The 27,129-nt window shown below is 40.8% G+C and overlaps 1 protein-coding gene across 5 annotated transcripts; it reads right to left on the bottom strand.

Annotated features, from left to right (window-relative positions):
• Positions 1–320: 320 nt before the first annotated feature.
• STX16 (syntaxin 16) lies at positions 321–27,129 on the bottom strand. 5 transcript variants are annotated; one of them, XM_011992304.1, is made up of 10 exons: positions 26,984–27,129; positions 26,282–26,347; positions 18,738–18,749; positions 10,660–10,767; positions 10,126–10,266; positions 8,785–8,947; positions 7,635–7,726; positions 6,937–7,080; positions 4,979–5,059; positions 321–2,146 (listed from the first exon to the last, which is right to left on the bottom strand). In XM_011992304.1, the coding sequence occupies exons 4-10, from the start codon at positions 10,750–10,752 to the stop codon at positions 2,042–2,044; spliced, it is 819 nt and encodes a 272-aa protein (XP_011847694.1). In that variant the 5' UTR covers positions 10,753–10,767; positions 18,738–18,749; positions 26,282–26,347; positions 26,984–27,129; the 3' UTR covers positions 321–2,041. The 5 variants fall into 5 exon arrangements, with proteins under 5 accessions (XP_011847694.1, XP_011847692.1, XP_011847689.1 ...); XM_011992302.1 differs by lacking the exon at positions 26,984–27,129 and having other exon boundaries at positions 26,333–26,891; XM_011992299.1 differs by lacking the exon at positions 26,984–27,129 and having other exon boundaries at positions 26,282–26,413.

The following is a 27,129-nucleotide window of genomic DNA, read 5'->3' as shown; positions in this document are numbered from 1 at the left end:
ACAATTTCTAATCAGATCCATTATTTTACCCAAATGGGTTGAGGGGACAAAAACCAACCCTCATCACCCTATTTGGTGAAAATAAATATAAATAAATGATGATCCTCTCTTAAAGGGTCATTTTCCTTCAGGGGTTTATAAGACTCAGCACTTTAAAAAGCTTGAACAGGAATCCGGTATTGCCACTGTGGACTGTTTTTGAGGCAGGTTCCCTAATTTGGACAGCCCCACTCCTAAGAGCAGCAGATCTAATTTGGAACGTCTCAACCATGGGTTAAAATCAGCCGGGATGAAAGGACACCTGCAGTGACTCTCAACCGCTGATGAGGTGCTGGCTTCTTATTCTCCAGCCCTCCTTCCTAAACAATGCTTGTCATGGAATACCAGGTCTGCTTCCTGAAATGCCAGGGTCCCTCTAGGTCCTTACCATTCCACAGCCACATCAGTAATAAGAAAACCAGTGGCTACCTGGAGGTGGCACCAACTTGGAAAGGGAGGGCTGGGCAGGGGTTTGGACGTTAAGCCCATGAGCTGTTTGGACAACTTCAGTCTCTGGAATTGAGTTTAAATTTCTGTAAACAACTTCAAAGTCAATTCTAGAGAGATATTTTATGTGACTGGTCCAAATAAAACACATTTAATGAGGTCATATTCTTCCTAAACTTTTTAAGAGAAGCAAAAACAATGGAAAAGCCATTAAAATTTACACAAAGACCATTAAGACTCTACTGGTGTCAATTAAAACAAGGCCAATAAAACATGAACAACTTCAAAGTTACCATCACTATCCACACTGTTCTACAGTTATACGAATATATTCAAGCACCATATTGATAATAGGTAGGTAAACGACAAAGTCCTACTTTGGCGATCTAACCCACGCTCACACAAACGAGGAGCTTCCTAGTCAAGATGCGCCCAGTCCTTGGCAATGTGCCTGCTTCCTGGGCATTGCTCAGCGGCAGGCAATGGAACAGCCAATAAATCAAATCGCTGGTGGAATATTTTACTTTGAAATGGAGTGATGTTTGGTTAATAATCTGAGATCCACTAATCCTAAATGGGGTGACCCATTTAAAATGGCCTCTGTGTAAATTCACAGTTCATTAAACAGAGTCTGGTTTGCACAGGGCATTATGTAGTTAGTATATAACTCATGGATTGAGCAAGGATGGCTGGGGATACCCACGGGGACACGCTGGCTGAGTCTGGTGGCTTTCATAACACTGTCAAGCTTTCTTCTAATGTGAGATTCATTTAAATCACTAACTTAAATGTAGGTGGTTTTGCTTAGTAACCTCTTTTGGTTTACAGTAGAAAATGCAGTGCAAACATTTTAAATGAGGAATATTCCATTTACAATTAATTTAAACTTATGAAGCTGTTTCAACTGGCCTATCTAAATGTGTTAATTAACATCAATGATGGTTTCTTATTTTTCACACTTTGTTACTCTGATCATTAACAGTGATGGAAAAGCTAAATTAAGTTAATGGGGAACGGATTATAAATTCTTAAAGGACTTCTTAGTTTGTTTTCAACTGGAAAATATATAGAGAAAGATGAAGAGGCATCTTTGCCTGTACTCATCAATTTTTGGTAACAAATTTCTTAAAAACCAGATGGTTTAAAGAAAATTTTTCCAAAAATTATTTTAACATTCTGCTCAGACATGGCTGCTAAAAAAATAGCATATACACATATAATACTGAACAGCTTCTGCAGTGCCTGTAAACTCTCAGCTCATTTTCTCTTTCTAAAAAAAATATATATATTATAACTGATCACAGAACTCAATCTCTATTGTGCAGCAGTACCAAAGGTTCTTAAATTCTCAACAATGAAGGAAAAACAAAAACCCATTCCCCGGACCGCTTGAGCAGGACTAGGGGAGGAGGAGTCCGTGGATGGTAAGGTTCGCTGCCCGGACGCCCTCGGATTCCTCGAGGCTGCACCTCTGTGGGCAGCTGGCGGGGCGCAGGCCAAGCCCCTCACACCCGGGAGATCCACACGTGTGGCACACACGAAAACCCAATGCCACTTATCGAGACTTCACGCCAACGAGGACAACAATGAGCACAATGATGATGACAAATAATATTAAAATCACAAGCATCTTCCGATTCTTCTTTTGATACTGTTCTGCCTACAAAAAGAGGAGGGAAAAAAGGCCGTCATTTTCCCCAAAATCCCAGATCAGGTCCCACTTGTTTCCAGAATGAGGCTTCCAGATCTCTCTGCACAGTGACTGAGGTCTCTGCTACAGGCTACATGATTGTAATCCCTCCGTCAATCCCAGGGAATTCAATCACCAGGAGTGGAAGAGCCCCATGATCCCGGAGCTGCTTATTTACCCTGGACGTGGAAATGGACTTGTTGGAAACCTACTACTAAGACAAAGGCTGACAGGGAAGTGAAAGCTCATGCTTCCGTGTACAGCTGGGCGTGCTTCTCCCTGCTTCTCCTCCTACAGGCCGTGGCAAGCGCCCCTGCAGCAAGGGCCGCCTGTTCCTGCTCCGTGTTCTTGAAGCGAAGGCACAGCTCCTTCACCGCGGAAGGAAACAACGGGCTGGAGGACCGTACCTGGCAGGTAGGCAACAGATGCCCAAAGAGGCCCCATTTCAACCTCCCCTAAATTTGGAAACAAGAACTCATCGTTTGAAATAAAAACACACGTGTGCCCCATGGATGTCATACGCATAAAGATCCCTCTGAGGCGCATCCTCCCAGTGCTGCTAACAATACAGCAAAGGAGCTCTCCAAGCTCCATCTGGGCACCAGGTCTCACCCTGCACATCTCTTCACCCGAACACCGCATCCTGGAAGCTCGGCAGGAGCGTGGGAACTCCACCATGCCCGGTGGAGAAATGCCAAAGGGCCCTGCCTGGCTGGCGAAAGACACACAGCACTGAGAAAGGAGAGCCAGAGGACAGCAGAGTTCAGAGGGCGCCGGGAGGCACGTCCAGAGAGAGCATGCGCTGCCTCTTCCAGACCTTGCTATGGCACAGGAGGGAGGAGGAGACAGTGGGAAGGCAGCCCTGGCGAGAATGGCAATCTCTCCTGCTCCAACCCCTACGGTGGGCTTGTTCCCTGAGCCTGCCCGCCCACCTGGAGGAGCCCCTCATTCACCAGGAGGAAACATCAGGCAGGGAAGAGCACCGGAGAGTCCGGTCATGGGGAGCAGCTCCCGACGCTCAATCACCCTTAGACTAGCCGACTGCCGAGCACGCGGCCAGTCGCGCGTGCTGCCTACAGCCTTGTGGCTGGAGGGAAGATGGAGCACGCTGACTTTTCTAATAAGTAACCCAGAACACCAGGGAAGCCAGTACTAAATAATATACTGTAAAACCTCTCAAAATGATTTATAAAGTAGAATCTAAAACAAAATTTTTAGTTCCCACTAGATTTGCTCACTCCCGCAGAGAAAGCTTTTCCTTTTATCTGTGTTATATTACAAAACATATTTCACTAGTTTTTATTTAAGAAACTTCAAAACCAATGCATAATTCAGCAGCACATCAGAACCTGGGTATTACAGAGTGAGAAACTAAAGTTAGTTTTCACTTTTAATAGACAGGGCTTGGCAACCAAATTAATCTAAATGCTTAAAAAACCCCTGCATAGACGAGGTCAGACTTCTCTTCCCCACCGTAGGCTGAAGTCTCATATCCACCCACACGTGGCAACAAGCCCCTGATAAGACAGCTCAGGGCTTCTGGTTAGACTGGTGCAAGGGCTGACTTTTTGTAAACCCAATACTGCTGTTAGATGGGGTGATCTCTGGTATAGGAAGCGACTGATTTTAGAAAAATGGTAGCGTAGTCCAATAGTGAAATGGCAAAACACTCATTATATGGCTAGAAACTCCACTGAGTCCCAAAGATACAAGGAAATGGATATGACTTAATTTGTGAAGTATTGTTATATTCCTTTTAAAGAAAATATGTAACCAATTATATATGGGAGTCTCCAGCAGTTTATGCATGTTTCTCATAACTGATAAAATTCCTAAGATGCTTTCCATCTATTTTTTTAAAAGAAAGAATATCATAAAAAACATCCCTGAGGCCAGGCGCGGTGGCTCATGCCAGTAATCCCAGCACTTTGGGAGGCTGAGGTGGGCGGATCATAAGGTCAGGAGATCGAGACCATCTTGGCTAACATGGTGAAACCCCATCTCTACTAAAAATACAAAAACTAGCCGGGCGTGGTGGCGGGCGCCTGTAGTCCCAGCTACTCAGGAGGCTGAGGCAGGAGAATGGCGTGAACCCGGGAGGCGGAGCTTGCAGTGAGCCAAGATTGTACCACTGCACTCCAGCCTGGGCGACAGCGAGACTCCTTCTCAAAAAAAAAAAAAAAAAAAAAAAAAAAAAAAAAACACACAAAAACATCCCTGGAACAGCTGCCTTATTAGCACAGAATAGAAGAATTACTACTCTACTCTCACTTCAACAAACTTCTCTTTTCTCAAGGTAATATACAGATATGCTGTGATAATTAAAAGAGAAAATTAGATTTTTATCTTCTCCAGAATGATTCTCCACGAGCAATTCATCAGAAATGTGTCACAACAAGAGAGGCCCAAGTCAGTGGCAACAAGCACACAGATTTTCAACACATATTTTAGCAAATGCCCAACTGATTTCCTAAAACGAGAAGCATCAAAAAAGAATGAAATATTTTCTAAAAGGAAGAACTCCAATTCCTTTAGAATTTACTGTCACAAAAAGGGGTTCTTGGCAATTTTGGATTTAAGTGTGAGATACACCTGGAATCATTAACTACAATAAAACGGCAACAGACCCCACAACTGGCTTTAAATGAAATGACGAATCCCTTTTTATACTACTGTATTGAGAGTGGACAACACAGACAAGAATGCTGAAGATCGTTATGGTGGAAGAGAACCTTCCTACCAATTCTTGATTATTTGAAAATAGTTCCTAAAATTCCCAACTTTTGAAAGACATGTTATTACCTTGTGAAGCTGTTTCAAGCCATCTTCGGTTTTGATACAGGACTGTTCAACGTTATAGTCAATTCTATCAAGGACCGTACCCTAGGTAATAAATAACAGTTACAGACAATCAACAATGGCAACTGTGAAAATTGAACATCAAAAATGAGATATGCAAATTACAGACATCAGCATCCATAAGATGATATTTTCTTTCCCTGTATGCTGCAGGTACACACGGAGGGCTCTGGAGTTCACCCTCAATTGGTGTCAGGAGCTTGATGGCAGAGTGCTGGTTACTGCCATCACGTCTAGCTCACGAGAAAGAAGTACTGACAGATTGAGGTTTCCTTATTAGTTTCAGTTACCATAGAATATGCCATATTCAGACTTACTGGGGCCTTAAACAATATATGGTTCAGTGGACAGAGGCTCTGACCAGCACAGAAGCTCTGTGCCCCTTTGCTGTCTACATACTTGGATTCAAGTAAGCAGAGACCACCAGGTAAGCTCGACCCTGTTATGAGTAGACCTGCAAATTGACTATCATGTCTGTAAACGTGGATACACATCTCTATGGGTCAGAGCAGAAAATGGTAAACTCCAGTCTACCACCTAAAATTAAAAATTTGGACTCAAGGGGAAGATGTTTAATTGTTTAATCTCTTAATACAAATTGGAAGAAGTAGACACTGGGTTATGAGGAAGAACAGAGCTTTTATTGGAAACATGTTGGATAAGAAGAGAGAGCAGTTCACTGGGAACCGCTGGAGTAATTAATGTAACTGGATCTTCCAGAGCCTGAACACTCCATTCTGCAGTTGGTTTCAGGGGGATCAGGACCCAAATCCCTGCTGGCAAGATAATAAAATGCCCTAATCAGATTTTAACAGTGAACAACAATTTAATTCTACTTGAAAGCTAGTGGTTCCAATCGCCATTACACAATAACCTGCCAAAATTAGAAGGGAAATCTTCTATATTATCAGAATCATTGCTGAGCTTGGTCAGAGTCAACACAGTCTCTACAGTAGGGTGCTCACATGAGTACCCTCGAGGCATGGGAAGAGAATATTAGAACTTCTATTTATTTTTTATCAAAAAAAGATTAATATTCTTATAGGGAATGACAGTAGCCTATGTATATAATTTTGTAAATACACACATCTTCAGGCTGAGTGTCCCTTATCTGAAATGCTTGAGACCAGAAGTATTTTGGATTGGGGATTTTTTTTAGATTTTGGAATATTTGCATACACATAATGAGATATTCTGGATGGGACCCAAGTCTAAACACAAAATTCATTAATATTTCATATACCTTATATACATGGCTTGAAAGTAATTTTATACTATATATATATATATTTTGAGACAGTTTCACTCTTATTGCCCAGGCTGGAGTGCAATGGTGCAATCTTGGCTCACTGCAACCTCCACCTCCCAGGTTCAAGCAATTGTCCTGCCTCAGCCTCCTGAGTAGCTGGGATTACAGGCACCTGCCACCATGCCCAGCTAATTTTTTTGTATTTTTAGCAGAGACAGGGTTTCACCATGTTGACCGGGCTGGTCTCGAACTGCTGACCTCAGGTGATCCACCTGCCTCAGCCTCCCAAAGTGCTGGGATTCCAGGTGTGAGCCACCGCACTCGGCTACAATATTTTTACTAGTTTTGTGCATAAAACAAAGTTTTGACTGCAACCTGTCACATGAGGTCTTGTGTAGGAATTTTCCACTTGTGGCATCATATCAACACTCAAAAAGTTTCGAATTCTGGAGCATTCTGAACTTCATATTTTCTGATTAGGGATGCTATGTATATATTCATAAACATATGTGTGTGTGTATATAAAATGACAGGTGCACACACACGTTGGGGGAATTGGCTCCAATTTTTTTCCCTGAAAGGAGTACAGGAAAAAGAACGAACAGATAGTATGGCAGGAAAACCTATTCACGAGGAAGGCCAGCTCACATACCTGTTCTACAATCATCGCTCCTAAGTCCCTGAATATTTCATTCAGGTCAGAAATGGATTGTACAATCTGGCGAATCTCTCGTTCCCGCTCTTCCACCATCAGTGTGTTCTGCTCCACCAGAACTAACTGGTCATCTGTAAAACCCTAGCAAAATAGCGCACAATTTGTTGGATAGATTGTTTTCCCCTCTCAGGAAAGCTATGGTGTACTTGTTTAGATATAATTTAAAGACAATAATTTAAAGAAAATGAATTCTGAAAATATTTCTACAAAGCACATAAATAATAAGCAAGCACTTATTTTTCCCTAACAGGAAAGATTCAAACTCCCTAAGCCAGCAGGATCTAAAGCTCTGAGGCCATAGCAGGGAAGACAGAAGCCCACGTCTGCAACTCTGCAAGGGCAGATAAACAAAACCCCTGGGATAGCCCTCTACTTCTCTGGGCCCTTCCTAAGAAGGCAGGGTGTTGACCACTTTCCCAAAGGCTCTGGAAAGCAGATTACAAGGTCTCTCTGTGGCCTTTGGAAAGGAAGAAACAGTATGGCTGTTCTTCCACCTGCTGCAAAAACAACTTGATGAATATACAAGTCAACTGTACCAATCCATTGACACTGTGCAGAAGTTCGAGGTCTAGGAGGAGAGAGCAGCAGAATGGGGTGCACAGACACAGTAATCAGCTTTGCAGCCACTCACATACCCGATGGTAAAGAGTATGATCGTCTCCATCATCCACTAGTGGTACTGATGTGTCGAAAAAATGCTGGGATCTTTCCTCTCGATTCTTCATGCCTACCACAGATAGGAATTCACCTTACTTGAATATGTAGACCATCCTGGGTATTGTTCTACCATTAAAAGGGGGAATTCTAGAGTAAACTCCAACAGTCAAAATTGAGATATTCTTAGCCGCTTTAAAGAAGCCTAACTCCAATGGGGGTGGAGGGAGAGTAAAGAATTACAAACATACAACAATATGCAGGCATTTGGGATTATTCAAGACAAAGTCACAGTGTAAATGTGCACAATTCACTTGATGCCAAGACAAAAATGACACAACCATCTGAGAATTTCTAAGTGAAACAGAAATATTTAATCTAACTGCTGTTACAAAACATTAAAAAAAAATCAGTGTTTCTCTCTAGAAGCATCTCTAATAAGAATTCCATATGGCCCTAATCAAATTTTGGAAGTAATAAAATTAAAATACAAATGTGCCAGTTGTCAGAGGGAGGGTGAACTGAAGTTTTTTTTGGAGTATGTGGGGACTTTATTGATTACAATGGCAATTTTTAAAAAACCCAGTTTACAGGGTGATGAGAATAAGAAGAGAGCTGAAATCTGGCTTTGCACTATTTGGGAAGGAAAGGTCTGTTGGGTGAAACCCATGGTGCCAGCAGAGGAAGTGTTTCAAGAACCCTGGGGAGGGTTTCTCAGGCGATCTCCAACACTTTGGTTGTTATGCAAATACGTGGCTTTCAGTAATAACAACTGCTTTTTACCTACTGAAGAGCAGCTCTCCCAAACCCCAACATCTAGAAAACAACAGGTTTTTAAAATGTGCTTGATTTTCAAATTCTTGCAGCTTGACACAAAACAAATTTTGTTTGCTGAGATGCTGAACTATCTTGGTGCCCTCCCCCAGCCTTGGTTGGTACCCCACGCTGTGCCTTCATTCCAAGCCAGGGTTTCACATGAGGAGGAGGCTTCCCTTTATTGCATAAGGTGTGAACATGTTCAAAAGGTAACAATGAAAGGTATTGGACTAAATGAAAAATTAGTCGCAAAAAAGAAAACATAAAGTGCTTTTCTTACTCAAAATCCCTTCACTAGGCCCGGGCAGCACTCACGTTTGAGGTAGCCCGACTGTGCGTGCCGGAAGCTGGTGGAGAGTTCCTGCAGGGCCTGCGCCAGCGAGGCCACCACGTTCCCAAGCAGCCGCCCCTCCTGCTCGGAGCAGGCCCGGGCCCGGCTCGGCAGGGCCTGCACGGCACGCTGGCACCTGTGGAAGAGCTAAGAGAACAAGCCCGAGGCTCAGGGCAAGCCTGGGAGAGAAGCCCCTCTGCTAACACTGCCATCATCACAAGCCAGAGAGAGAAGTGAGAGGCTCTGTTCACTCAGGCTGGTTTAGAGAAAGGTGAACAGATAAAAGGAATCTGTGGCTTAATTTATACACACAGAAAGATTTCACTAGATTTCAGCTCCTGCCGTGTAAGGCCTGCTGTGTGCCCAGCTGCTCACGTATCACGTTAGACAGGCTGAGTATCCCTCATCCGAAATGCTTGGGATCGACAATGTTTAGGATTTCAAATTTTGGGAGATTTTGGAATATTTGCAGAATACCTACTAGTTGAATACCCCAATCTGAAAATTCGAAATCCAAAATGCTCCAATGAACATTTCCTTTGAGTGTCATATTGGCACTCAAAAAAAAGTTTCAAATTTTGGAGCATTTTGGATTTCAGATTTTCAGATTAGGAATGTTCAACCTGTATTATCATATATCATATTATTATTGCATTCCTCTCATTTAATCCCTAACAAGCATCCTATGAGGATGGTACTATTATTATTAGTCCCATTTTACAGATGAGAACACTAGAGTCAGAGGGATTAAATGAGAATCATGTAACTGTTAAACTGATAAGAGTCAGGTTTCAAACATTCCAAAACCCCAGGGCTTTTCTCAAAGCACCATATTCCTCTGATAATTAGCACCCAGGAGACTTAAGTAAAAAATGTAAACACTGAAGTTTAAACACTAGTCCTATTATTTTAAAATTAATCAAATTTAGTATTTTATAAAAATTTTTTCTAGGCTACTAAGTTGCTTTTTCAATTATGAGGACTATATTTTAGCATTAAAATTTCTTACCACTAGTATACGATATTAGCTATACATTTTAAAATCAAAAGATTGAACTCGATAATGTTTGAAATTTCATATTTACTTTATTACTTTATCAGTCCACAGTAGTATCTGCCAACAATTGAAAAACAGTCCCCACACCTCCAAGGCCTCACAGGTACCTACGCTGACAGTTGGAGGACTTCTGGGCCTACTGAGGTCCCTTTGAGAACTTCGGGTTGGGAAATGAACTCCAGGAGACTGACTTTGAGTAACACTCTAGTTTCTGAGATTGCCATGAGAAGGCTCACTGGTTTCCCCAGGACTCACTTGCACTCCTCACCTGAGTAATCTCTTGGGTAGTTATCTCAATGGCATGTTCCTCTTCACTGCTGTCATCCAGGGTGGGTCTGTTTAAATGCTTGTCATGAAGGCTGGCCAATTCTTTCATCTTCTGCTTAATCCGGCCAACATCATACTGAATCTAAGCAAATGAAGTCACAGAACTCCACTGATGCCAGGCAAGCTATTGGTCTGCCTCCGAGACAATCAGCTACACTCAGCATACAGAATTTGGTCTTCAGCAAACTTGTTGGCTTGCTGATGTGTGAGCAGCTTTAATTCAAATTACCAGAAAATCACATAGCATTCTTCCTTGTTGCATGGTTTTCAATTTATTCCTATAATTCAGGTAGTTACTACCAGTGTTAAAACTAAAGCTAAAATCATTAACACACACAAAGACAACTTAACCTGAAGTATTTCTAGAAATATACATTCAAGTGCGGCCAAATTCGTTTATATGACAGATATCTTAAAATACATTGTCATAATTACTTAAAAAAACAAGATGGTATGAAACTAACATGCAACTTACTTCATCCACTCCATCCACCCATTTAGGAGGTGACCGTTTTGTCACACCAATTGCTGCTTCTGGATCTAAGCTGATGCCTGACACAAGTGCCATACGGTCATCAGCAAGCTACAGGAAAGTAAAGGGACAGGAAAAAAATTATTCCAATCTAATTTAGATACAAATACTCTTACTCTCTTAAATGTTGCTCCCTGAAAAGATACAGAAAGGAGTGAATGTTTACTCTCTCTTAAATGTCGCTCCTTGAAAATATATAGAAAGGAGTGAATGCACTTGCCTGTGTTATAAACTTGCTTTTGATAACTGCTAGGATTTGGATTGTTCAACTATCTTTTCATGCACCAGCTCTTAATTTCCTTGGATATACTTGAGAACGTGAATTTGACTTGATCTGGCTATAGAAATGTAATGAAAAAGTCAACAATAGATCCTTAAAATAAATACCTCTTAGTACTAGTACTGTGATAGAACCGCAAGAACCGCAATGATTCGTGTGATCAGTTACAAGTGGAAAAAAAAACAAAACTAGGTGGTAAATGAAACAACTACAAAATGCTCAATAGTAGCAAGGTTTACTTAAATACACTTAGCTTATTTTGGAAAGAGGGCTGATCCAGTTATCTCAGTCACACAGTCATTAACCACGTGTTAAGATGTGTGAAACAACTGCCTAAAACTGCTAGCAAATTATCTACCATTTGGCAAAAGCAGTCCTTAAGATCTCAATGCAATCTTACACTGTCATTTCTTTTCTTCAGTTAAATGTCCATAGGCAACATTTCCCCTTATTTTGAAATGATATCGATGGTTCTTGTTTATTTTAACTATATAAGACACTGCTGTAGAAAGCTTTTAAGAATGGGAGGGAAATTGGGTGGGTGTGGTGGCTCACGCCTGTAATCCCAGCACTTTGGGAGGCCAAGGCGATCACCTGAGGTCAGCAGTTTAAGAGTAGCCTGGCCAAAATGGTGAAAACCATTCTCTACTAAAAATACAAAAATTAACTGGGCATAGTGGCTTACACCTGTAATCCCAGCTACTCGGGAGGCCGAGCAGGAGAATCACTTGAACCCAGGAGCGGAAGGTTGCAGTGAGCCATGATTGTACCATTGTACCATCGCACTCCAGCCTGGGCAACAAGAGCAAAACTGTCTTTAAAAACAAAACAAAACAAAACAAAAAAAAACCGGGGAGGGAAATCATGGGTTTGGCATGGTTAAGCTGTTTTCTTGCCTGCAGGCAGTGAATCGGTTGAAAAGCTCTTGAGGTGCCCTCCAGAGCTCAGAATTTTTAAATGCCAATTTCAAAAGATCCAAATGATGATCAAAGTATAATGGAAAATAATCTATAAAAGTCCTTTATAGATAATACTTTGGAAATTTTCTAAATCACACTGTAGAGTTGGGTGAAAAATTCATACTGCTTTTCTTCCCTCTTCCTTGCATTTATCTAAATTTATTTTTTCATTCATTAAATACTTATTTCCTTTTCTGATAATAAAGGAACAAGACAAAATTTTAAAATCCACAGATGAAGGGGGAAAAATGTCATATAAAGAAAAACTTAAGATTAAAAGAACACTTCAAGTAATAGGCCCTAAATCCTAAAATTTTACCTACAGTAAAATTCTTAAAAGCAAATTGGTATCTTCACCATCAACCTCCCTGCACACCCTGGGGTGGTTCTGCCACCATCTGCTTCAGGCTTTCTGTGTGCTCTGGGGCATGTGTCCACTCAGGGAGCACATCTTGGGCAATGACCATGCTGGACGGACCAGGCCCCATTCACTAATCCCAGTGCATCCAGGAGCCGTGATTAAGCCCACTGGTGCTCCAGCACGGCAGGATGCTCCAGGGCCAGTGTCATTTCTTAAACAAATGGTGTGTCATCCAAACCTGCACTGTTTCGGGCTCCCAGGCCGTGAAGTGGTAATTCTCTACCACCACCACGTTCTGTTTGGTTTTAAGCGTTCACCAATAGGAATTTTACGTTCTTGACATTATTTTAATCCTCACAAAAACTAGGTGAGCTAGAAACTATGATTCTAACCTATAAATATGGAAATTGAAACTCAGAAAAGTCGCTTGCCCAAGGTCACAGGGCTATTATGTGACAGACTGAAACCTGGGTCGGCTGACTCCAAAAACCCCTTCCACCCTCAAAGGTGCCAATCACTCCACAGGCCCATGAACTATAACTGCAATTTGCTAAGAAAATGAATCAAGACAAGCCATCAGATTAAAACAAGAAAATATAGTAGTTTGATTCATTTCCCACCTACTACACCAGGGACTATAGGATAGGCCCCCAGTGAGTGACGTTAAGTGTCAGTAAAGATCACCCTCTCTTCCTGACCATCCGTGGGCAGAGAGATGCAGACCTCACCCTCTACAGCGCAGGCACAGAGGAGGCCAGTGTCAAGCAATCAGAGGAAGACTTGTTTATTCCTCAACAACTCCTGCTCCAAAGTCACCAAGAGGTACACAACTCTGTGGGAGACACACTGACTAAAAAGCAGGGGGACAAACCACAGGCCCAGCTCCCAGCACCTGCCAGCCATACATCAGGTGCTGTCTATAGGTACTGCTGGACTGGAACAGAACTTGAACTCCAGCTGTTTATACAAAGTAAAATCTAAAATTGCTAAAGTACCTCTTCATGAGTCCTAGAATTTCTACCACACCAGTTTATTATCGAATCCACTATATTTTATTATTACACATTTCAATACAGTAATTATTTACAGTGATTTTATAATTTTTAAACTCATGATCTTACTTTGTACTGTTTTTACTGTTTACAAATACGTATTACACTAAAGAAGACAGAGAGATGGTATCTATCTAAATTTACCTGCATTGGGATTAGCATCATTTTATCCAAAACAACAAATTATAAACCACATTATGAAAAGTCAGTTGAAGTGAATACAACTCTTTGAAGTAGTACTTGATTTTATGCATGTGTTCCCCCCAAATTAGATGTAAATCAAAAGTGGGGAGAATACACTCTTTGTTAAGGGTCCTAAGGTAGCTTGATAATTAAGAGATCCCTACACGAAGGGCACGGATGCCAGCCCGCTCAGCTGGTATAGCTTTCCCATACACTCTATCAGGGTTTTGCCAGTAAGATAGAACAACTGATTCTTTGGGAGTGAAAACTTTAAATAGCGAATAATTTGTCTCTTTTATGACACAGTCTATAGCTATAGTTCATTATGATAAAGAAATACCGCCCTATTGAGAAGAAGTGTGTCATTTCTTTTATCAGTATGGATTTGTAATGTGTATCACAGTATGTACTATTAAAAAACAAGACAGTATGTTTTGGGAAGGGAAAACAATTGTTGAAGATAAACATCAACTATTTGAAATGGGAACAAATATGGACATAAAAAATTTTTATGTGCAAAATAAACACCCTTTTAATTTCAGAAACTTCACTTCCCATTTAAAAACATGTCTTCTTATTTGTTGAAGATCTAGCACATATATCAATTTTCAAGTTGTCATCCTATTTCATTCAGATCTTAAAAAATGGCCAGATTTCTAATTCTCTTCACTTACCCCTGCTGAATTTCAACATGGTGGCCCCTCTAAATATATGATGTTGGTTACTAAAGCTTTTTTAAAAATAAGTTTGTGCGGCCAGGCGTGGTGGCTCACGCCGGTAATCCCAGCACTTTGGGAGGCAGAGGCAGGCAGATCACCTGAGGTCGGGAGTTCGAGACCAGCCTGGCCAGCATGGTGAAACCCTGTCTCTATCGAAAATGCAAAAATTAGCCAGGCGTGGTGGCATGCACCTGTAATCCCAGCTACTCAGGAAGCTGAGGCAGGAGAATCACTTGAACCCGGAAGGCAGAGGTTGCAGTGAGCCGAGATCGCGGCAATGCACTCCAGCCTGGGTAACAGAGACTCCATCTCAAAAAATTAATTAATTAATTTGTGCTTCTGAAGTAAAAAAATCTTTCCATATTTTTTAAATAAAAATTGTACTTAAGAGAATTAAGAACTCTTGTCTCTTTGATATGTAGTTCCTCTCTCCAAGAACTACTGGGGTCTGCTACCCTAACCTAGAGCCATCCTTCCTGAGAGAAATGCAGAAAAAATCCAACAGATGTTCAAAACAGCACACCCAATGGCTTTCCTGCTAGTCTCACCAAAGGTATCTTTTGCCTTTGATCCACTTTAGATGTTGACATTTGTCCCTTTAAAGAGTACCAGCCAGTATGGACCAGTTGTCCACCTATGGAAGGAACATACACACTCTCTCTTATAAATCTTGCTGTTCCAGATCTACAGCCCTCCTACTCTTAAAACCCCGCCTTTCCCTGAAGGCTGATTTAGTGTAGCCTAAGATTACAGAAATAGCAAAGCCTCTGCGGAGATTGGAAAAGTCAGATACACCTCTTCCCCATCTAAAAAAATCAACTAAGCTTAACCATAACGCATTGGTAATGAGAACAATACTGATAATTCTGGACTGTCTATGGCAATGAACACTAAACAAGTCCAGAAGGGACACTGAAAATCAACAGACTGGCAACTCATGCTTCCACATGAAACTCTGGGAGCCTGTATGATGAAGTCAGACCACTTTGCTAATAGACAATTAGGCTTAAGAAATCCGAGTTGTTGGAGAAGGGAATAAGCATGTAGATAAAAGAAAAAAGTGATGTCAGCACTACATTTTTCTAAACCTGTGATAATTTTAAAATAATGCTTACCTTTTCTGATTATGAAATTAATAAATGGTCAAAATAAACACTTTTAAAATGGTATAGGATGGTGCAGTGGCTCACACCTGTAATCCTAGCACTTGGGAGGCGAAGGCGGGTGGATGACTTGAGCTCAGGAGTTCGAGACCAGCCTGGGCAACATGGCAAAACTCCGTCTCTACTAAAAAATACAAAAAAAAAAAAAACCCCAAAAAACCGAAAACAGCCAGGCATGGTGGCACGCACCTGTAGTCCCAGCTACTCAGGAGGCTCAGGCAGGAGAATCGCTTGAAACCGGGAGGCAGAGGTTGCAGTGAGCCAAGATTGCGCCACTGCACTCTAGCCTGGGTGACAGAGTGAGACTCTGTCTCAAAAAAATAAACAAAAATAAATAAAATGATACAAAAAATATAGAGATAAAAACACTTGAGAATCACATCATCCTGATACTGTTGTCAGTTGCACTGATTTTCCTTTTTTCTCAACTAACATACATACTCTGAGGGGGAGAACAAGGAAGGGAGCAATCCGTTCCTCTCTGCCTTCTGTGAGCACTGTACTGAGCACTGCTACTGACCTGGCCCACGCCAGTTCCAACAGCAATCCTTCAGAGGGGCGCCGCTCCCTATTTCACCAACATGGACACTGGGGCCCGGCCCAGGCACTCTCAGATGTGCACCAATCAGCCATCCTCCAGGCAGTGTGGTTTGGGGGCTCGATATTTGTATCTTGTGACTTTTAAAATAATTCTTACCTTGAATTTAAAAACTCCCAAACTTGGGAGATTTCTTTGTCATAAGACAGGAAGTAGATTAAAGATAGAGAACACAGGAGAGGGCCAGACACTTCCCTGGGTGAGAGAACCAATGGTGGGCTCGGCTTCCTCCTCAGGAACACCTTACTTAGTGTTTTCTGAGAAGGAAAAGTGACATCTCCAGGGGACTCAGGCTAGAGGAGGAGAATGACAATCAAACATGGAGAGACCGCAGGAAGCCCCTGAAGTGGGGCCGTCGATGCCTTCACCCTGGGAGATGCGGGTGATACGCACTCAGGGACATTTGTTCAGGCCTCACCTATAAAGGGGTGGCTACTATCTAATCCACTCCGGAGCTGGGCGTTTACTATTTCCAGAGACGCCAATGTGAGGCCTTGCTTCAGCTTCAAAGAAGCCTCTGGACACTGTCCCCAACCACACCCCCAGCTCCTAGGCCAGTACCTGGCACATCAGAGTCCTGAACGCACAATCACAGCCAGCTGAGTGAGCCGACAAGAAACGAGTGGAATAAATGAATGAGGTAAATAAAATGTACGTCACAGACAATTGTGGAAGCCACACTTCATGAAAAAGATAATGGTGCTGGACAAAAGAGCAAAAGGGGCAAGTGAAACGCACAAGGAAATGAGGTGGCTGTGGGCACCCACGATGAGGCAGCAACCTGCATTTCTAATAGCACTGGGGTGCGCATGGAGGAGATAGTGCTCTCTACGCAGGGCCTCTGATCACGGAGCATGAAGACTCCCTTTTAAGCCCTTAGAGGTGAAGCATAAGAAAAGCAAAAGGGCCTGCCAAGTTCATGCAGTGAGTAGCCAGTTTCTAGAACTTGCTGCCTGAAAAAGGAAGTAGGAAAGACTGGAAATCGGTTCAGACAGCAGACCCCGAAGTAATTATGACCATTTATGTGCCCCTCCTTGGAACATTATTCAAATGGTTCTTCAACCTAAGTGGTTCTATAATTTGTTACCCTCCCCCACACCCTATACACTTCCTTTTGAGGTCAGAAGCTCCATAGCTTCAAACTGTTCAGCCAATAGCAACACCTATTTTAACTCAGAATGCCTGCTCTCCAAGCTCCCAAGCCTTAACATTTTTAAAGATTGATCAGCAAAGCCACCCACGTCCACTGTGCTCCAGAGATCCCTACCTTCATGTGTGTGAGCTGGGCCCTCTCCAGTGCCCAGTGCCCAAGCAGGGAGCTGGCGGTGAGGTTCCTGAATGGGAAAGGAAACCCCCACGCAGGCATGACCATGACACCTGGCTCAGTCAGCTACCAGTTAAGTGGGTTTTTTTTTTTTAAACTAATTGTTTTTAGTGGCAAAGTATACATGCACATGGTTTAAAAATATATATGCACCCTAAGAAAAGAGTTTGTAATAGAAAGGAAGTTTTTCTTCTATCTCAGATGTTTCTTGGGGTGTATCCACTGTTAACAGTTTCTTGTATATCTTTTCAGGAATTTTTTAAGCACACACAAGCATAAATATGAGTTATTTTTTCCTGAAAAAACAAAACAAAAAGGAGCAGGAATCACATTATCCATGCTACTCTGCATCTGGGTCTCTCCACTCTGCCATGTGTCTGGGGCTCATTCCACTGCAGCTCTCATGGATGGGCCTCACTATTTGCCTGGTACAGAGGGTCAGAGATGCTACACGATGTATTTAACCAGCTCCCAACGACAGCTATTTAGGCTGTGCTCAGTCTGTTGTCATTATCAACTAGTTAAGGTTTTTAGAATATATAGGTAGATCTGAATCTAATAGTTAGGACCCTACTGGTTTTAAGGACAGTGATCCTAATCCTACTTTACTGTTCATACTTCTAAATGAAAACAAACAAGAACAACCCTCACTTCTCCATCACTCTATACTCAGGAAAAATATTCTTACCCCTTCAATGCTGAAAACAGACAATAGACACAAACATTAACAACAGTTTTCATCTCATTTTTTCTCAACCCGTTTACTAGGGCTACTAAAATAAAGTGCTTTGAATATATACTCTCTCCACCTTCTGGGCAAGATGCTACTAGCTAATAAAAAGGGCAAAGGCACCCCCAGCTAGGAGATGCAGAACTGGGCCCAGGTGACAACAGCTTCAGGTGCATCCACTGGGTGTCAACTCATTCCAGACAGGAGTGACAAGGAAGACCCTCCCACAGTTGCCGTGGCTACAGTCCTTCTCTCTTAGGGCCTTCACAGACACGCTGGTCTTCTATACTGTCTACCTGAGCAAGTGCACCACTCACCTCTCAGAAATCAGGAAGCTACAGACATTAATTCCCGAAACGTTCTGGCTTCCTTGAAGAAAGTGTTCAACCTTTTTACTGCTTCCAAAGTTGAGACACTTTCCCAAGAGTAATAAACAATCTTCCCAAAGCCTTTTTCAAATCATCAGTTCACATGGTGTGAAAATATATTAAATTCTACATATTAAACTGTTAAAAAAATTAGAAAATAATCAAAACAAATGCTAAATATTTATAAGCTGTTAGCATTTTATATATGAGCAAAGACTTCAGGAAAAGCAGGTATTTTATAATCTCAAATTACCCAACATATAAAAATATTCAAAACACGATACCTCGTCCAGCTCCTGAAGAGACATGTTGTTCCCATCAGTCCCATCCAGTTAGGGAAAGCAAAAAGAAAGCAGCATGGGACAGACAGACAAGGCATGGTCAGTTGAGAAAACACTGAGATTTTAAGCTAACTAAATATAAAGATCCACTAAGCAAGGTATTTTAAAATCTCCTTTTGATTCTTCTTTTTTTAAAATAAGCTACATCAATATATGCTTTTATTTTTATTTACCGCGGTTGTTTTGAAAATGAGCTAAGAAACAAGCAAAACATGATTGTAAATATTAAAATACACTGGAAACAGATAAAACACACTTGCTTTGGTTTCACTAAAATATGCTGTTAATCTGTTTCATAAACACCAAATATCACATACAATACCACATTCTAATTTCCCTTAGGAAAATAAAATGAGAGCAGAGCTAAAATGTAATTTTATCATGTTAAATAAATGTATATTTTAACATGTAAATCAGACCTGCAAATGCAACAAAATTAAAAAATGAACGACCCACAGAAACTGTCTGTAGCCGTATTCAGATAACATGTGAGTGACCACACATGCAAGGTCTCTGCAAATTACATTCCGCAGACACGGCTTCATCCCTGGTAGTAAGAGAGCTGAGAAACCACTCTTTCCCGGAGAGAGACACAGGTGGCAAAATAAAAGAAAAACTCTTACCATCTCTTGGTATGTATTATTATTAGCTAGAAAGCGTACAGTTATTCATAAAGCTCTTATAAAAGCAAGCAAACGAGACAAAACAAAAGGTAAGAATACATTTTTTCTTTTAAGGGGAGTGGGAAGGGAGAAGCATGACACCAGAGGGTTAAGTTTCAATTGAAAACTAACGGTTCTTTTTTAGATCAACATGGAACTCTATCTTCTGGACAGACATTTACTAATGACAGATAATCTAAACAACTAGCTCTTTTTTTTGTACAGTATTGATCACTGAAATAATTTGTGGTGAAATTCAATAATCAATTGTGTTTTTTTATGTTTAGCAGTAAATTTAGAAAATAAAAAAACAACTTCCTTATTTAAAAATAGTGCAAATGAAGCTGCTGTATCAGGGCCAAAATATTATTAAACAATGATAGCAATAAAAATGTAATCAAACTTTACTCCATGTAAAAATTCAATTAGATGACATTATGGAAAGCTGCAAATCCTCTTCATTCCTTCTACAATTTTCTATGAGAGCAAAAGAGAACTCTATACACACCCTGCCATAATAGTAGTACTAGACGATATTAATAAAGATAGTATCAAATGGAAATCTGATTTAATTACCTTTTACTTCACAAAGAAAAAATGTTTTTATTTTTTAAAAGCTTAACATTAAGAGAACATTAAAATCTTTTATTAATAAAACATGATGCAAGACAAAACCCCTAACTTGAGTATCTCAGTCTTCTTACTATTCTGCAGCGGCTCCCTGGCATTTAATCTGTGAACGATGTACTACTGCAAACCTCGGTTAAAATCTCGGCTGCACATGTGCCTATGCTCTTGGATTATTAACCGAGCACACACACCCTGATCTTCTGATTGCTACAATTATTAATTGATAAGAGGTGAAATCTGAATCATGGGATTCTAGGGCTAGAAATAACTCTTTTCTTACAAATAAGAAAACTAAGCTTCAAAATGTATAAATGCATTGCTCGAAGCCACAGACCTTGTTAATGGTCAGACCGGGGACAGACCCAGGTGTTCAGGTCTCTTTCCACCCCACCCTCCAGCCTCTCTAATTTTATTAACAATTCAGGGAATTACTTGTAAAGGCAGCTACCACCACATCAGGAATATTAAATTAAGGTCACCTTTTCAAAGACCCTCCCCACCATTCTGCTACTTAAAAATAGAAGGCTTTCGAAGCTCTGCTTGCCACCAAATTACCAGGAAATTTAGTCAAGACCTGAATTAAAACATTTAGAATTACCATCAGGAAAGACCAAAATAAAGCCAAATGAAAACACATTACTACACATCATCACCTTCTAAATCTTTATGTCTAAATCTAGGTTTTTGACCTGCCAATGGCATGCAATCAAGCAAATACTGAAAACTCCAAGTAGCATGTGGAATTTATAGTCTAAAGAACTTTCTACATAAAACTGAAAAATCAGTGGAAACCCATCTGTGTTTACTCAGGAAGTCTGGAAAAGTTGAGCAAAATGAGTTGGAAACACAGGTCTATACTATAGTGATATTTACTTTATTTCCGTTACTGCCAAAATAAAAGTTTGCTTCACTTTTATCCAACAAAGTACCCTTATTCTCAAAGTAAGCCTCACTGCTCCCATGGAATCTTTAAAAGCAGAAAAGCAAGTAGATCTAAAGAGAAATATATAATGATTTCATACTTGGATCCTAAAGACAGAGAACTAATTTTCCAACAGACTCAGCTTGTACTAAAACTTAGAACCTTCAATCTGCAAGTTAAAATTGACTGTGTAAGGTTTGTAAAAGTGAGATAAAGAAAGATGCTAGCCTCTTGCAAGAAAAAAGAAATTGTTTTTAAACAATAGGTCCTTCCATTTTCCAGGATCTGCAACACAAGTTCTGAAAATGCAGCCAACACCAGAGTGGCCCAGGAGGTGAGCACGGGGCTCTCAAGCCAGGTTTGCCAGAGTTCCAGTCACAGCCCCCAAACCATCAGGTGGGTGATGCTGGGCCAGTTTCCTACCTCCTCTAAAATCTGTTTCCTTATCTGTATCTGAGAAAAACAATAGTACTTACTTGATAGAGCACTGTGAAGACAGCCAAGCTTGCACATGGAAAGGGCTTAGCCCAGAGTCAGGCACAAAGTAAACTCTCTATAAATCTTAGCTAATATTGTAGTCAAGCCTGAATAAGAACCTTAGATTTCTTATAACCATAGTTAATCTTTAATTTCTTTTTTTTCCTAAAGCACACATTTTATTAAAAATAATGTGCTTAAGTTTCAAACTAATGTAAGACCAATTAACTCTAGCTTCCAATTATAGATTATGCATTATTTTAAAGCAGAGTATAGATTAGGCAGTAAACACTAAGAAAGTAGCTCCAACCCCTATATTAGATCCATTCCCAGGGATCGAAGGAAACCACACAAATCCATACAGAATTTCATCAGATCAGAAGAGCATCTCAATATCTACCTTTCATTCGTTTCTTTAAGACTTTACAATTTTTTTTGAATGATTGTTTAGCTTCATAAATCCATTTCAGTTTCCTAAGGCAAAGCTGCTTGAATGAGTTGCTACCTTAAAACCTGCACTTGGCTGGCATAATAATGTGAAAGTTACTTTTGCATGGTACTGGTAGGCTACTTCTAAGGATTTCTGTCAGTAACCTTGGACTGACAGCCACAAAGCTGTTGACTATGAATTCCTCCTTTTCAAATTAAAGCTAAAGTCAGGAGAAACAATGTATTAAAACAGAACTTGAGAAAATACTGTTGAATCCATAGGGCTGGAAATCATCTAACTCAAACCCCTCAGTTTACAAATGAGGCAAAAGATATCCAAAAAGATTAAAAGCTTGCCTAAGGACACACTCTGAGCCTGCAGCAGAACAGGATTTAGGCCTCAATTCTCAGATTCAATTCTCAGTGCTCCTTCCTTTATTTCATGCTGCCCTGAGGCATGAACGTGATGGGGCACTCAAAACTGAGGCCAGAGCAAAATGCATGGGAAATACAACTGCATTTTGTTAGGAGTATATAAAGTCAAACCCGTCTGTTTTTAACAATCAGTTTTACTAACATTAATACAACTAAGAACACAAAAAAAGTAGAATTTTGTTCAGTTCTGGGTGCTGAACTTTAAAAAGGATACAGAAAAACTAAACATCACTTATAGGAAAGAAACGTAACCACTCTAAGCCGGGACTGCTAAGCCTGGAAAGAACTCTAGGTAACAAGGCTGCAGGGTTACCAGACAGAAGGAAGACCCGAAGGAACAGAACTGAAAGCAGGACCCCAGGACACAAACAGTTGGGATTAACAGGCAAAGACTTTTTAGTGGTAAAAATCGTGGAGCTGCTGGCATTTTCCATCATAGTCACAGAACATGGCCAAACAAGACAGGCATAAGGGGTTATCACAAACGGGTACACTAGGCCAAATGACCTTTAGGTCCCTTCTGGCCCTTAAGGCTTTGTGTTTATCTGGTCACTGCCTATCCTCCTTAAATTCCTGTTTATTTGACGTATTTGCCTGAATGGTGCAAAACCCTGTATGCACGCACAGGTACACACAATAACCCCACTACAACAACCAAATTCTAGTTTTTTCCCTCAAACTAGGATGCAAAAAATGCATGTTTAAATCTTTTGAATGACATGGCTAAAGCCATGACATGGCTAAAGGTGTGCTTTGCTTTGAGGTGTAAGAGACATACTACTCTGCAATTAATTTCTGCAGCTTTTTCCTGAAATAAAGATGTCAAAATTCAGGGTTATAATTTTTTTTTTAAGTCTGTTATTTTAGGTGTATTTTTAGTTGGTATCAAATGCATCAAGATCAAAGTCTACAGCTTTTTCTTCTAATTAGAAACTTAAAATTCCAGGTTATTATTTTTTAAATTAAGTTAAACTCAGGTTTAGTTTCTTCCTTTCAAATTGCCTGAGTGTTAGATATATATTTACAAATTGTCTCTTTTTAACTGTTCTACTTTACTATAACGAATATACTTAAGTTTCTATTTAAAAATTTTCAAACATGTAGAAAAGCCTACAAAATTACGTAAAATGTCCCCCACATACTCATCACTAGACTCAACAATGAGTAACAATTTGCCTTATTTGCTTCCTCTGTTTTTGGAGGGGTTTAAGGATTTAGGTAAGACACCTTGACATTTCACCACTAAACATTTTAGTAGGCATCTCTAGTAAAATTAGCAAATGTAGTGTATTATAATTAATTTAATTAATTCTTTAATGTCACCTAATACCTAGTCCATATTCAAAATTTGACAGATACGGTATTGTTTGGTTTGCTACATGGCTTTGAAATTTACAAATCAGAAACAAGGCTTTAAATTTTTTATAAGCTAGATATGCAGTGAAAAGCATTGCTAAGAGTTACTCAATACAGTTTTTACAAATTGTGTTAGACGTGGCTTTTGCTTCAAAACGTTTATAAAGCTTTTCCAACTTCCAGATAAGTTGAAAAAAATCATAACCTCTATGTGGTCTTGTTAGCATTTCGCCGTATTGTGTGCAGAAATAGATTTGGTAAGATCACCTGTAAGCAAAGTGAAGACGTAACACTTCAACCCTAAATACTTCAGAAATTTATGACATGCCATTTTTTTAAACACAACTAAAATATATAAATCTGTGTTTTCTTTTAAAATTTTAATTCAGGAAAACTATGTTTGTTAGACTGCAAAACCTATTTTTTAAACAGTATGAATTGACTATAAGGATATTTTAAATGATATGGCTGCTTTCAATGATCTGAGAAAGATTTTAAATGGTCAGACTAATACAAATATTAACATTTTCAATGGCATGACATTTAGAAAACATTTTTTAATGTTCTGACTTAGAAATATATTTTTAGTTGGGTTTAGAAATCATTTTCAAAAAACTGTGAGTTAGGTAAATATATCTGTATATACCCTGACGTATCTATTTTTCCAAACTGTATACTTTAGCTATCCATTTTTAGTTATTTTGCTTAGCTTAAATATTTTTTTTAAATTGCCTAACTTAGAAAATAATTTTCTAAAGTGGTTTGATTCAGAGAAGGACTTTTAAAAAGCTTCCTGTCTCAGATACTAGGTTTTTAAACCGTCTGACTAAATGGGGGAAAAAAAAAAACAAAAAAAAAACCCCTCATGTTACCCAAAGGTTCAGGGTATTTTGAACCTTAATGATTAAAAATTGAAAAATAAACAATATGTTTTTCAATCAATTAAAACTGATACCTTAGAAATCTTAATATCAGTTTCAGTTGTTTTTGAGGCAGCACAAAAATCAAGTCATTTAAGGAACATGTAGTTCTTATTTAACATTACTGAAGTACCATTAAGGAATTGTATTCATCCAATTGCTACTCAATTTCTTGGCTTATTTTTTTCTTCAAAATTAGCGCTAGAATTAGCCCGTTTCTATGCTACCAGACATCTTTACATTTATTTCAATATAATGCCATTCCTTTCAGTTTATAAATGTAAAACCCTTCAACTTCTTAATTGAAATCTCACACACACTCTGTCCCTGTTTCTAGGCTTTTTGACCTGAGCTTACATGCTTTTATTCCTGAAACCGCTCATATGGCTTAAAATCACTTTTCTATCAGTTATATGGCCAAAGACATTCTCCACTTGTGACTTACAAAAAGGAGAAACTGTCTTTGTAGACATGATAATCATGACATATGGCAAAATTTTTCTGAAACATTTAGATAAAGTCACAAAGAAAAAAATGAACTGGCAATACAGTCCCTAGGAGGTGAAATAAATGCGGGGTTTCCAAAATTGCCTGTCAAGTATAATCCCCAAGAATGTGGTCCTGGGATGGCTATTCCCCGCCTGTTCCAACGCTGCTTCTATTCCAACCTAGCCTTCCTACAGCAGGTAGCCTGAACTACAGCCAGTTTCATAACTTCACTTTTCAATTGAAGACATTACCGAGCTAACGATCACTGTCTGGTATAGATCATCCAGACTCGCCCCTTATTTAACAGAGCAGTAAACTGAGGCTCAGAAAGGGAAAAGTAGCCCCCATTAAAAACAAACCAGAAACAGTAATTTTTCCAGGACCACCCTTAAAAAACACTACTGCTAGGCTAACTAAAGGTTCTGGCTAATTAAAAAAAAATAAAAATAAAAATGCTATTTTAGAGGGTTAATTTTCACATATACCTCCTCAGGCTTTTTTAAAAAGTTCGAATGGAGAGGAAAGCGTAATTTCCCGTCTGGGAAATGGAAAGTGAAGAGGCTAGCACCTCGAGTCTTAGAAACCCAAGCCCCCAGGAAGAACAGTGAAACAATTATTCATAGGGAACAAGGCCACACAAGGGCTGCGGGACCGTTAAAACGGGCAGAAAAACAAAACAAAACAAAACAACAACACAACTGCTTCCTCTTTAGGAGAGGGAGTCGTTCATTTGCAAGGATTTGGGTCCATGGTCCCGCGACCCAGCCATTAGGACCGAACTGAGGCTCACTATTGGGGGGAGGGGAGCTTCAAACAAAACGAAACAAAAAGGCTTCAGAAAGGCCCAATGCTTCCCAATGTTAGCGTTAAAACATATGTAAATTACAGGCGGCCTGTAGCGCAGTGACGCCAAGGCGGGGGATGCGCGGGGGGGTGCTGCGGAAGTGAGGAGAAGACAAGGCAGAGGTGGAGCTGCGGCCTCACAGCACCGCTTTTTCCCCATCCAGGGTTACAGACGCCCCCTAACTCTAGCCAAGACATCTTATTATTCTTAGTCTTATTATTCTTATCTTCTTTTTTTAAACAGAGAGACAGACAGAGACAGACAAACAGGCAGAGCCGCAGTGCACACGGTCCGTGTGTCGGAGAGGCCGCCGGGAGACTCACCGCAGCAATGCTACGTGAATGCAGAGGGCTGGAGGTGGTGTGACTACTCACTTGCTCGGCTAACAGCTGCCGGTTTTGGATGGAATTATTCCGCAACAACAAGAAAGCGTCGGTTAAACGCCTGGTGGCCATGTCTCACCCTTTGTGACCCCCCTCTCAGGGGCCCCCCGCCCACTTATATTCCTGATTTATTCACTTTCTTTCTCTTGACCCGGCCGGCCCACCCTTTCACAGAAGCTTCTCGACAAGGCCTCAGGCCTCAAGCCAAAAAGACGCAGCTGTGCCCTTCGCCAAAGCGTAGAGACCCCTCCCCAAATAACTACCTAGGCTTTCCAATTGTCTGACTCCCCCTACCCAGGACCGACTTCGATCTCTAAGCACTTGAATCCCCCCAATCCTTGCGTAGCGATCCAACGTTCCAGAGACCCCACCCCAATCCAACCTTGGATCTACAAGCGTCTAACTCGCCAATCCAGCTCTGGACTGGGAGGCCCTGAAGCCCCCTACTCCCTGAGACCCCCAAAGGTCTTTGCTCTCTACCCCTAACTTGGCTCGTAAGCGTCTAGGCCGTGCCCTGAGGTCTGGCTGTGACTCAGTTTCCCCACCAGAGGCCTGGCCTAGGCCCTCTTTGGACAACCGGAGCCAGGCCTGCGGCCTGGACTCCAGGGCGCCTGCAGCTCCCTTCTGGGGCCTTGTCTGAGCCTGCTGAGGCCCTGCCCGACCTCCTGACCCCTTCCTTTCCTGGGTGGCCTGGTCCTCCACTGCCAGCAGGCTGCTGGCCTGCAGGAGGACAGCAGGGCCTGCCTCCCCGGCCTTCTCACTCCTCTTCTCCGGCTCCCTCCATCCCC

This window comes from Mandrillus leucophaeus, unplaced genomic scaffold, assembly GCF_000951045.1.
Source record: "Mandrillus leucophaeus isolate KB7577 unplaced genomic scaffold, Mleu.le_1.0 Scaffold41, whole genome shotgun sequence".
Classification (NCBI taxonomy): domain Eukaryota; kingdom Metazoa; phylum Chordata; class Mammalia; order Primates; family Cercopithecidae; genus Mandrillus; species Mandrillus leucophaeus.
The sequence above is the reverse complement of the archived record's forward strand: the minus strand, read 5'-3'. Positions and strand labels throughout refer to the sequence as shown.